We start from the raw sequence: 13,444 nt of genomic DNA, 5'->3' as shown, positions 1-13,444 counted from the left end.
TGACATGAACTACATTTGACACAAAGACAGGTGTTCCATTCAACTGCAATTATATTTTATCATTAAAATGACAGAAAAAACAAACATGTTGTTGCCTTCTAAAATATATCAGAATGCCTTTATAATGCAATGCAAGTACAGTATGTGCTGCATTCTCTGTGTTGCTACATGTGGGTAGTATAGTGGATATTACTAGCATGTCTTCTTAGACTGCTTCTCATGTCTACTGTCCTCTTCTATAGTCAGTTTTCTCTTTCATGTCAACTACTGTCATGGAAGAGAAACAGCTTGTTGAGAGTCTATATTGAAGCAAATATCCTTTAAGTTTAGTAAAAATTTGTTGATCCATTTTAGTCTGTTTTACCTAAATTAAAATTATGATTTTGGTTGACGAGAAAGAGAAGAATAAAAAAAAAAAAAAACAGAAGTAGTGAAAGATTTTCTTCTATATTGTGACGTACAGTGTAACACATTAGCGAAAAAGAAAATAACAAAAAGAGAGGGACTTGGTCCCATACATCGGTTGTTGATTGGATTTCGACATGTAGCCATTGCACTCAAAAACGGAGGAAGTTTAAACGGACAAAATGTTGGCATAAATCACCTGAAAGAAGTCTGTCATTTTATCATAAGATTAAGATATTTCAATTAAAAACTGATGTAAAAAAACAACATGCATTTAAAAATATTGGTAACACTGTTGGGTCCAATTCTCACTATTAACTAGTTGCTTATTAGCATGCATATTACTAGGATATTGGCTGTGTATTAGTACTTATAAAGCAAATATTAATGCCTTTTTCTGCATGACCATATTCTACATCCCTAAATCCTAACCAATACCTTAACTTAACTACCTTACCAACTATTAATAAGCAGTAATTAGAAGTTTATTGAGGCAAAAGTCGTAGTTAACAGTTAGTTAATAGTGAGAATTGTATCCTAATCTAAAGTGTGACCAAAATATTTTAAGAAAAACCAAATGTAAAAACTATACTTGTTGTGAACAACACCATGTTTAGTCACATTCAAATAAAAAAGAACCAAAAATTGGCATGTGTCTTTAAATGAATGACTTGGAGTTTCACCACTGAAAGGTCGTGGACGGAGACATTTGTAGAGGTGAGCAGGTGGACTCCTTTCATGTGGAAAGATGGGGAGCTTGATAAACTGACATGGTCAGGGTAGGTTGTATGGTTTAATAAAGCACTGTGAGAAGCAGCGAGCCAGGCACTGGCAGCCTTGTGTGACAGGAACAGTGTGTTTAATATGATTCTGGCAGCAACTGGAAGCCACTGAAGAGATGTGAGTAAAGGTGTAGTGAGCGAGGATTTCTAGAGGTTAAACATGCTCAGAGCAGTAGGCAGTGGACGAGGAGCGAGTTGCAGGTAGTTGTGAAATATTTTGGGCCTAAAATGGGAAATGAGGTTATTCAGGGCTAAAGAAAGAGCCTGATTTGCTTGATTATTCCAACTCTCAATGTTAAACCCACATCTGAGTCTGCCGTAGCTTGAACATTTCATCTGATAGTAAGTATAATAAAGTCTGACTCAACTAACTCTTTCGTTTAACCGAGGACATGCCTGAGATTAATTTAAAAACATTTATGTGGACAAATAGACCTTTTTCTAATCATACTTAAACACTAAACGTAAGATTTATTTACTATAGTCTTTTCCGGAACACACCACCTTGGCCAGGCATTACTCCAAATGTACGCTTCAGCTTCAATTACTCAAAGCAAACTAAGACTTGCTCATGACACACTTGCACTTAATCATGGGAAAAAGTTTGATCCACTGACACATAAATGTCGAGTTGAGTGGGCACGGTGGGAAATAAATGGCCGGCTGATGTAATGACACAGCTGCTCAGTGGTTTTGTAACAGAGCAGTGCTGAGTTTAGGGGATTGTTGGTAGATAAACTTTGGGAATTGTGGGATACGCTGGAGAGAACAGATGGTTTACTGCGGCCTGCCACTCGGATGCCGGGGCTTAAATTGTTTTTGGTGCGAATGACTTGAGAAATGGTTTGGTGATACTTGGGGTTTGATTTTCCAACATGAAATGTTTGCCAGGATTGAAGATTGAGGCATTTTTTAAGTTCTCTGCGGCCCACTGCACTTTGTTGCACTCAATGAGCTCAAAAACATTCGCATAGTACACAAACATAGTACATCAAATCTTTTTCAATCTTTTTAACCTCAGTGCTTTGGTAAATTATGTTAGTTTTTTTTTGCGCGAACACTATTTAAATAGTAATATTAATCTCCAACACGTGTTAACGTAACGTCCGCTCTCGCGTCAACACAGCACGCATTCGTCATGATGCTCTCGACAAAATTTAGATTTTGTAAATAAAGTGGTAAAATATGTTTTTTGTACAAAGAAAGCACTCACGTCGCTTCATAAAATTGAGGTTAAACCACTGGAGTCGCATGGAATACTTTAATGATGTCTTTACTTCCTTTCTGGGGCTTGAAAGTGGTAGTTGCATAGGCTGTCAATGGAGGGACGGAAATCTCTCAGATTTCATCATGAAGCTCTTTGTGTTCTGAAGAAAAAAAATTAAATTAAAATTCTGTCATCATTTACTCACCCTCATGTCATTCCAAACCTGCATGACTTGTTTTCTTCAGTGGAACATAAAAGATGATTTTCTGAAGAATGTTGGCAATTCTGGTGAACACTGACTTTCATTTCTTTCCACAGTGGAAAGAATGTCAAAACACAGGTTTGGAGCAACACAAGTGTAAATGTAAATGATGACAGAATTTCAGATGAACAGATTTTCTAAGTTTCAGATGAACTACACTGATTTTTGTTTTTTAATTGACAGTCCTACTCCATAGCCGAGAATATAAAACCACTGAAACCACTGGTGCTGTACCTGGTTGCCCCACTATGTCCAATGTAAAAAAATCTGTGTCCTAAATTAAAAAAAAACATTAGCTGAAAAACCCTACTTTTTTTTTACACAAAAATTAGTTTCCAGGGCCATTTAATACTGAATTCACACTTGAAAGAATGTGGAATTCTTGGAAATAATCAATGAAGCGAAAGCAGTCATTTAAAACCAACACTGGCATCCCATGCCATTGTCTCATCTACGCTTTCTTGCTTTTCAAAGCCATGCTCTTTAGAAAGACAGTTTAGCAAAGACTCACATTCCAGCAGCTCCACACAGATGGCCGGAGAGGCTGAAAACATGGACGAATGAAGGAGTGAGAAAATGCCTTTGAAAGTGCCACAAAGAGGCGGCCATGAATGACACTCCTTATTACGGTGGAGAATCGCGGTTAAAGCTCGCCCACAGCTGCACGTGCTATTGTCCTCGATGCCTCTCCTTCTCTGCTTCGCTCCGGTCGCTAGGCCAAGAGCGCTAATGGAATTTTCTGCTCTCGCCCTGGAGACATGATGTCATCCTCACAAACGGGGCCTTTTTTGAAGAAAAATGACTTATGTGGCCCGGACCAGACAATGAAAAAGGAAATGGACATTTGGCTAAGACTCAAGGTTTGCGAGAAATTACGATTCCGCTTAACCACCGGTGAGGGCGACCAATAAAATGCATCGTCATTTTGAGAGCACCTAAAAAAAGAGAGTTATTAACCGGTATGGTGGCAAAGTGTTTGTAGTTTGAGTTGTAAATGTGTCAGACCATTACCAGGCCATTATTCCTTCATTTGAGCAAAATTATGAGGCGGAATTAGAGCGAAATTAGAGCAAGTGAAAAGTGGATTCATACCTTTAGGTACTCCCAGAGTGGAAACTGCACCAGCGAGAATGGAATCTGAAATTAAAAGAAGAGTTTTTTACTATATAGGCCAGAACAGATAATGTTAACTGCGTTAAAGGGATAGTTCACCTGAAAAAAAAAATATTAAAAAATAATAATAATTCACTCTCCCTTACAGTATGTCGTTCCAATCTGCATGACTTCTTTCTTCAGTGGAACACAAAAGGATACATGATGAAGAATTTACTAGCTGCACAATGAAAGTGAATGAAGATTCCATAAAAGTATCACCACCATTTGTTAATATTTTTCCTTTGAAGACAGAAAGTCATACAGCTTGGAACGACATGAGGAAAAATATTTGTTTGGGGGGTGAACTAATAAAACTCTTAAGTCTGGATACAAAGTCTGTCGTACAGTGAGATAGAACACAGGTTTGGGGAATTTTTTTTTTTTTTTTTTTGGACATTAATGAAAAACTGCCTTCAGAACAACCATAATAATGCCATTATGATGTTCAATACATACTGTAGGGGAGGGGGAGAAAAAAATAAAGCGCACATGTCTTCTGTAAAAGAAAATGGATTACTTGTGGCAACATGTTCAACCACAAGCACTGGCCATTTATCTCATGTGTCAAACTGTTTTAATACTGATGTCTGTACGTCTGGAAGTGTGAAGTATATATGAGAGAGTGTGTGTGTGTGTGTGTGTGTGTGTCACAGAGAGAGATGATAAATAAATGAAGAGTCTGTGGTCACACAGAGAGAAAAAGATAGAGAGAGAACAAAAGAGAGAGAGAGAGGTGGCAGAAATCTTCACCCAATCAGGCACAGCGGAGCAAAAAGAGAGGAAATCGATGGCACTGCTGAACCGTGGGTTGACAAAATCCCAAAATCATGTGACTGGCATAAAGAGAGAGAGAGAGAGAGAGAGAGAGAGAGAGAGAGAGAGAGAGAGAGAGAGAGAGAGAGAGAGAGAGAGAGAGAGAGAGAGAGAGAGAGAGAGAGAGAGAGAGAGAGAGAGAGAGAGAGAGAGATGTTATAATATTTTATTTTTTTGTACTTTATAATTTTATACTTTATAATTATTCTATGTGTTCCAAGCTTTGGCAATATTGTAACATGTACAGTCATGCCAATAAAGCGATTCTGAATTGAATTGAGAGAGAGAGAGAGAGAGAGAGAGAGAGAGAGAGAGAGAGAGAGAGAGAGAGAGAGAGAGAGAGAGAGAGAGAGACATTTGCTAAGGTGTTCTGAATTAAGCCTAGGGCATTGTTAGGCAGTTAGTACAGTGTCTTGAGTGGTTTCTAGGGTGTTGCCAGGCAATCATTGCGGTGGAGTGAGTGGTTGATACAGTTATGCTAGGGAATTCTGGGTGGTGCTGCTGTTTTTTTAGCCAGTTGCTAAGGTTTTAAAAAAAGTGATGGTTTAAGGGGTTTCCAAGAATTCAATAATATGTTTAGAGTGCTAGGGGTCAATAAGGTGTTGCTAGGGAATTCACTGTGTTACTAGTGTGTTTCTAGGCAGTTGCTTAAGTATTTGTTAAGAGTTTTTTCAAAACATTTGGTAAGGTGTTCAGAGTGGTTGTTAAGATGTTGCCAGGCAGTCGATAAGGTGTTGTGAGTGGTTGATAAGGTGTTGCTAGGGAATTCTGGGTGGTGCTAGTGTGTTAGGCAGTTTCTAAAGTATTTGTTAGGAGTCTTAGGCAGGCAGTTTTATAGTGTTCTGACTGGTTGCTAGGGTGTTGTCAGACGGTAGATAAACTGAGTCCAGGCCATTGCTAGTCTGTTGCTATGGTGTTCAGAGTGGTAACTATGGTGTAGCTAGAGTAGTACTAGCGTGTTGCTTGGCAGTTACTAAGGTGTTCTGAGTCGTTGCTAGGGCATTACTAGGCAGTTCCTCAAGTCTATATGATGTTCTAGGGCAGGGGTCTCCAAACACTGTCCTGCAGAGTTTAGCTCCAACCCCAATTAAACACACCCGAACCAGCTAATCAGTGTCTTACTAGGGCCTTAAACTGAGATCAGTATAAGAAACTCTGTGCTCCATACAAAACTCTTTATTGGAAACATCTCATTGGACAAATAGACTGTAATCTAATATAATAAAAAAGGCTGACTGTGAAAACAAAGGCCTCATTGCCTTTAGTTGGAAAAACGTCCAAGTTTTGACAAAAATTAACATAACGAACACAATGAAGCAGCATTGCAAACGCTGCGTGGGCATCATGCACACTGCCAGAGCGTTGCATCCCTGATTTCAAAACAAAGAACAGATTGGTGCAATGTGACCTGATGCTGGGGAGTGTGTGTCTTTGTGCGTTTTTCTACAAAAACTAAATCAGCCACCTGTCTTTTATTACCAACATGATAAATTCAGCGTCTCGGTGCTCAGGAGGAGTGGAACGCTCAGAGGAATCTGCTAAAACAGAAACGAGGCACAGCTGATTTATGCATAAGTTTAACACTTCTGGCAGAGACGGGGCGCCTGAGCAACGCAGATGGTCAGATTTATATTGAAAAGGCCGTAATGGATGAGAAAAGAGAGCGGATGACGGATATGGAAAGACAGAAGGATAGAAAGCAGGTTTTTGACCAAAGGCCAGAAAGCTTCTTCACATGGAAGAGTCTGTCCAGTGGATGACGGCGGTGTGGTCTGACTGCGGACCAGCTGTATCGATATCAGTTTAAGCACATTAGCATCATGCTTTTTCCCTGAAGTGCATTTATAATGTAAGTTAAGGTTTCCTGCACCCAAAAAACAAGCCATAACTGTGTTGTGTGGGATTGTCGATTAGGAGATAATGGAGAAACAACAACACACTGATGTGCATCAAACACTCTTCTCTGCTGTCAGTGTCGCTATCACGGTGTGTAACTGTCAGGTACGTTATCATTGAGAGATAGGGCTGGCTGTGTGTTTGTGACGGGGTTACCCATGGGAATATTAGTATTCTGTTGTGTTCTTCACTGTCAGGCTCCTGGCCGCCAGTGTGATATCTGGGAAAACAGATGTCAAAATGCATTTAAATGAAGCTTGATTGGAAGGGTGGCGCTCGGCATGCTATTTGACAAATGGCTTTAATAGGTTAGACGGTACTGGATGAATACTAATGAGAGGAGAAACGGATAGAGATCAATCTGAAATCGGATTCAGTTCGATTGGATTCATTTAAATCACATTCAATTTTACTTTGTCTTGATTAAAATGCAATGCAATGTGTTTTACTTCATTTCAATCCAAATTAAATGCTAATTAAATATTGGACTTTGTCTATAATTTGCATGAAAGCCTATCTGATAGTGTTGTCTGTCACCTTCTTATGAACTTTTATGAAGCATTAAAGAAAAACTGAATAAAATGAATGTAATAAATAAAATAATATTACTAATAAATATTAAAACACAATAATAAATGTCTTTGCATTAAATTAATATGAAACCTAGGGGCCTTTAAAAAGACAGCAGAGGCACAAACAACAGGAGTGTGTTTGATAAAAATGAAAATAAATATTAAAACAGTGTTTGGACATTTCATCCACACTAAATGTATAAATCTATTTGCATTAAATTAAAATCAAACTTGGAAATTAAAAGAAAGATAGAGGTACACTTTTAAAAAACATTATTTCACAAGAAAACAGAAGCTTGTTTGATAAAAATAAATATGTATGGATTAATAATGTTAATAATAATAATAATAAAATGTGAATAAATATTAAAGCAAAGTGTTTAGACACTTCATTCACACTTGTATTATTTTTTTTCTGAAAAATTATGCTAAACTGTATTTTATTTCATCCATTTATGTATATGTTTGGTAAGTAGAAGCATAATATGACAGTAGTCTAAACGCTTAATAACAGAAAAAGCATAAATATTCAATTGAAAGTGAAGGAGAGTGAGATACATGCAGTTAAAATAAACGAGAAATAAATTGTAAAAGTAGAAATAGTTATTTTAAAATGAAAATAAAATAAAATAAAAAAATATTTTCAAGAAAATAAAAATACTGTCCAATGGAAAGATTTTTATTGTGGAAAAAACAGAAGAATAGTTTTAATATTGCAGTTCTGTCTACAATGTGAGGGAAGACGGCATCTGCACAGTACTGAAATAAAAAGAAGAATTATTAAAGCACATTGGAAAGCGGATATTTCTCAACCCTACAGGGACGACATACTGATCACTCCAGAGACGCTCAGCGAAAGAAGAAAAGAGAGTGAGGCAGAGTGACAGGAAGTAGATGAGGGCCAGATGGATATGTCATCAGCATCACCATGATTCAGCAGCGCTGGGTATGAAAACAGCAGACGGACTGGAGGAACCCACAGACTAACCCGAATTTATCACTGAGAGCTGTGGAAAACACTCGATTTTACAGGCCCTTCCAAACACACACACACACTCCTAATACATACCGTGACAATGCATACTGAAAACGTCTGCAAGTACAAACAGAAACCTGTGATTGTCTGTGAGTGTGCACACATCAAACATTGACGCAGTAACATTAAACATAAGAATATTTATCAGTCAAAGCTTTTAATTGACAGCTTGTTGAAGTGTGATGAGGAACAAATAGGAACAAATTGGGAGGTGGAGAGAAGGAGGGGTGACGACTTGAGAGAAAGAGAGTTTTATTATGCAAAGCCATCTGCCAATGTCAAATATGTCGCTAAACCTGTTTATGTCTTGAGTGATTTATGAGCCTCTTCACAGGTGTGTGTGTGTTTGTGTGCGTGTGTGTGTATACGTTTGGGTGTCACATTTGTGTTTGTACAGGCGTGTTTGCTCACCACCGTCATGATACTTTGTGTTTGTGTGTGTGTGTGTGTGTGTGTGTGTGTGAATATGCATTAAAAACCTGAGAGAAGTGCGGAGCCCCTCATAAGATCTATTATCTTGAAACAGATCTGAACCACTCTGTCACTCACAAATAGATATAAACATATTGCCATTACAAATTATATTATAAAATAAATATATAAAATATCTAATAGTGAAAAAAAAAACATAATATATTTAAAAAAAAAAAAATTATATATATATATATATATATATATATATATATATATATATATATATATATATATAATGTATATATATACTGTATATACACAATCGTATAAAGAAAGAAAACGCATTGAGAGTCTATACTGTTGCAATAGTAACGACCATTTCAAAACCTAAAGAGAAGTGGTAGATTATTCCACAATCCTTTCCCTCTTTCTAGTCCCCGTTAAGAGTCTGGCAGCAGCATTTTGGACCAACTGAAGGCGAGATAAACAAGATTGAGCAATCCCTAAATACAATGAGTTGCAGTAGTCCAGTCAAGTTGAAATAAATGCATGAATAATGGTTTCCAGATCCCTATTAGGAATAAAAGATTTTATTTTAGCGATCAGTCTGAGCTGAAAAAATTCTGATTTTACAACTGAATTAATTTGTTTTTTCAAATTTAAGAGCCGGGTCAAAAATGACACCCAGATTCCGTGCTTGAGTACCAACAGAGTTTTGAGAGGATGTTAACACCTTCAGGCCATCCAAAAACCAACATGCACATTGAAAAAGCAAATGCATGACTGCGAGACATCAGTAGCTGTATTAATATCAGTGATATATATATATATATATATATATATATATATATATATATATATATATATATATATATATATATACACACACACACACACACACACACACACACACACACAAGATGGATGGACAACATGTACCAATTTCCAAGAACAATGAAAAACCAGACATGTTACTGTATTAAAAACTATAAATTGTGGATAATTACACACAACTAACCCTAAACCAAACCCTAACCCTATATTAAGTACATGTAGTTATTTGTCATTACTCAGTACTTAAATGTATAACTACACTGTAACACGGACACTAAGATAAAGGGTAACCTTTATTTTAAATGATTAAAATCATTGCTAGGTACAATTCAGTCCAAACATGTCCATAGCGCCCCAACCAAATTTGACCCCCTTTGGCATTAGAGACTTCTTTCAAAAACATTTAAAAAAAAAATCTTACAACCCTCAAACTTGGAGTATTTTAATTACATTTAATTAAATGAAAATTTGAATTCAGTTTATATAACAAATGTGGTCTTGGACCACATAATGCAAAAAACGCATAATGTTAAAAAACTTGTTTGTACCCCTAATTCAGTAGGAGGATGGGGACACTACACAACCTTTATCAAGGTTGATATTAACGGAGCAGGATCAGTATCACTGAACTTTTGTGAGGCTTGAAAATGTGATTTAAACCCCAGTGCTGTAAAAACTCCTCTGGGAACCAGTTTAGAAAATAAATAAACACATAAATAATGGAAAAATCAATACGTTGAAAGCAAGCCAGTGGGATGCCCCAAACACTTTATCAGAGAATAGCCAGCGAGCGAGAAGCTGTGTTATGTTTCACGCTTCCCTATGGTCATAATCTTGGCTGAGAATAGAGAGGCCTGCTCCCTCATACAGAAAACATATGTAGCTCCCACGAATAAACGCACACATCACAACATTAATTCAAAGTTAAATGTTAAGTAGGTAAATTCAAAGTTTTGAATTTAAATCTAAGCAGCATTGGGCAGTATTTGCACATTTCTGGCTCATAAGTACAGAGAAAGCATGAATCAGCAATGCTAAAAGTTCAATACTCTTTTGTGTTTGGATATGTGAATCCACTTGCTGTGGAATTCTGACAGGCTGAATGTTTTACATGAACACTTTCACAAACAGTGGTTGGAAAAGCCTGGAGCGCTAGAATGCTCAGATCGGCCAATCAGAAGGTGCGGAAAGATGCGGCCGGCCAATCAGATTTCAGAAGCTCCCTGGTTTCCATCAGCGCCAGGGACAAGCAAGTTAAAATTCTGGGTAATAATATTCTAAACAAATTAAGACTTGTTCAAGGCTGGAGGGGGGAAGAAGGAGAAGAAATGAAGAGGCGAGGGAGGGGTTATGTGGTTAAGGACTGTTTGGAATCAGTGAGCTGGCAAATATTCAAGAGTGTAATTCCATTGACATGACCGAAAACGCTTCCCAGAACCGTCACATAATATTTACATTGTGGGGGGATTTTCTGGCCGGAGTTGCATTGTGCCGTCGCAGCAAGTGTGCCAGGCTGATGCAACAAGTGAACAAAAGAACAGTGAAAACATAGACCGCACCCCTATCAACAAGCTACCGGGCTACGGCCGAACCGCTTGTTTCCTTTGTTCGCATTCGAACAGGTGAATGCCCCGACTACAAAATAGGAAATTCAAGTCCGACAGTGACCACTGTAAGCTACAGGTGCATGCGTGCACACAAACAAACAGAAACTCGTCCGACTGGCATGGAGGCCCTTTCACGCGAGGCACCAAAGCGTGGAGCGGGGCCTCACACACAGAGCATGATGTCAGAGGAAATCTTTTAGTGAATCAATTTATAATCTGTGTGTATGTGACATCGGATGCCCCCTGGCCGCTCCAATTAGGTGCTGACAGCGGAGGCGAGATGGATAGCGGTCCTTGGGGGAACGCGGAAAGTCTGAGCAAGACAGAGAGAGAATTAAAGAAGTTAGAGATACAGAAGGTTTTCAAATTCAGACCTTTCCTATTGGTTACTAAAGGTTTTCAAACTAGGGTCCAATGACACCCAGAGGGCTGATAGTTTTTTTGGGCTATCAAAGTTAACATATGCACATAATACAGTATATCCATGAAACAGGTTTTTATATTAACAGACATGTATAATAATACTACTTCATTTTGCAGTCTAAAGATTGGTCAGAATTCAAAAGATTAATTGTGATTATTTTATTCTAAGATAAAATCTTCAGGCAACTAAATTTGGCATATGAACCAGCCCTGTAGGGCTTGAGAGGTGCATTTGCACATGTTGAACCGTACTGACATTAACCAACAAGCAGAAATACTGAGTATAAACTCAATGACCTCAGTCTGATAAAGATGTTTGGAACCTTATCTGGAAGACACTGTGCAGAAGGTGTGTATGAAACACTTCTCCAGTTTTGGTAAAAGTGTTCTTGTTCTACAAAGCCTTCTTCGTATCTGAAGAAAGGAGACAGATGAAGACTTGACGCATATTTGATATTGGGCTGATAATAATTACTGCAAGATAAAAAACAGATCAACAACTTGCCATCATGCAGAATGATAACGGTACTGGTAAACTATACAAAGCCAAACATTCTCCTGAACGAATTAAAGCACACTAGCCGAACTGTTTTTACTACATGCGGCATTACATTAAAATACATTCAATGAGGGTGACTTCACAGAAGCAATGCTAGCAATGATGTTTTTTATTATGAGTGGTTGTTATGGAGTTGCTAAAGTGTTCTGAGTGGTTGTTAACATGTCGCTATGATGAGCGTTTACTAGTTGGTTGCTTACTGGCCCAAATCCCTCCTTCAATGTAAGTCAATGGGACAGATTTACAAATCAGTGTAGAAGCGCAGTGGAAATTTCTGTAGATGAAATTTGGATAATTTCCATAATGACCAACGCAATCTACCAGTTAGCGTCTGTCTGGTTTAAGAGATGCTTTTTTGTGGAGGTAAATAATGGTGCAAATACCAGTGAATTGACTAGCGCAAACCTTAGTAAATCACCTTGCATGATTCATTTAAATACCCTCCTCCCATAAGTTTTGCGTCTGAAAGGGAAACTCCTACAAATGCATACGCAATAAGGTCAGCCGCAAAAATAACCCTGTCCACACCTTTTCAGCGCTAATTTTTCCAGCGCATGTCTTTAGTAAATCCTTACGGCGCTGATCCACATGTCCGTGCGACAAAGCATTCCGGGAAGGCGGCGCTTCATTTGAAAAAATGCTGCGCGTCAAAAAGCTGGCCGACGCCCATCTTTATGCAAATTAATTCCGTTGAACGCGACGCGACTATCCAATAGAAGTAGAGCATATTATGGAGACGGGGGGAAGTCTCTCGCAGGTCCTCTGTTCTAATACGCTACATTTCCCGCTCGGTCAAAACCACGCCCATAGCGGTAAACGCCCATCAACGTACCAATGTGGGGAGGCGTCGCGACACCACGCGACAGTCGTGTCGCAAAAGTGGATCAGCGCCATTAGAGTAGTTTTTTAATGCCAAAAGAGGGTTTGCGCTGGCACTGTCCGCATGCTGAAACTCTTAAGTCTAATCACTTAAAGTAGCACACCTAAAACAGGAAACAAAGCCAGTCAGATCGTGCAACAAGCCACACAATTTGACCATGCCCTCTTCAAAGCATAAGCAAAGCAACCAAATTATAGACAATGGAAACAGAAGATGTCGAGGGCTTCCAGAAAGACTTTTCCTTCACTTTGAGGGTTAAGTGCAGTATTTGACATGAAGCAGTGACATCATCCTCTCACCCCCAAACCTGACGGCTCCCTACAGATGTTTCCAGCCGTGGGCCGCTGTTATGTGAGCTTAACTAAACATTACAGTCAGTCTTCAGCTTTCACCAGTCAGTGCTTCGGCAGGTGTGTCCTCCCAACCCACCAAACATCTCCGGCCTTTTACATTGCACAGATATCGGTTTATGCTTTTTATCTGATATTAGTTATGGTTGCGGTTAGAAATTGTGATGAATCTTACACCTATATAAGACAAAAATACAATTTCTACCCAGCAAACTAATCACAGCCACATTTATGGCCTTCCCGGCATGC

General features: G+C 38.5%; 1 protein-coding gene across 1 annotated transcript in view; it reads right to left on the bottom strand.

Moving 5' to 3' along the window:
* The window catches only part of slc25a26 (solute carrier family 25 member 26), a 51,657-nt gene that overhangs the window by 13,294 nt on the left and 24,919 nt on the right, over positions 1-13,444 (bottom strand). Inside the window, exon 6 of the mRNA XM_079856597.1 lies at positions 3,749-3,793. Within this exon, the coding sequence (XP_079712723.1) occupies positions 3,749-3,793 (45 nt within the window). The remainder of the gene's footprint in view (positions 1-3,748; positions 3,794-13,444) is intronic.

This window comes from Squalius cephalus (genome assembly GCF_949319135.1).
Source record: "Squalius cephalus genome assembly, chromosome: 22".
NCBI lineage: Eukaryota > Metazoa > Chordata > Actinopteri > Cypriniformes > Leuciscidae > Squalius > Squalius cephalus.
Note: the sequence above shows the minus strand (reverse complement) of the source record. Positions and strands in the feature narration are given on the sequence as shown.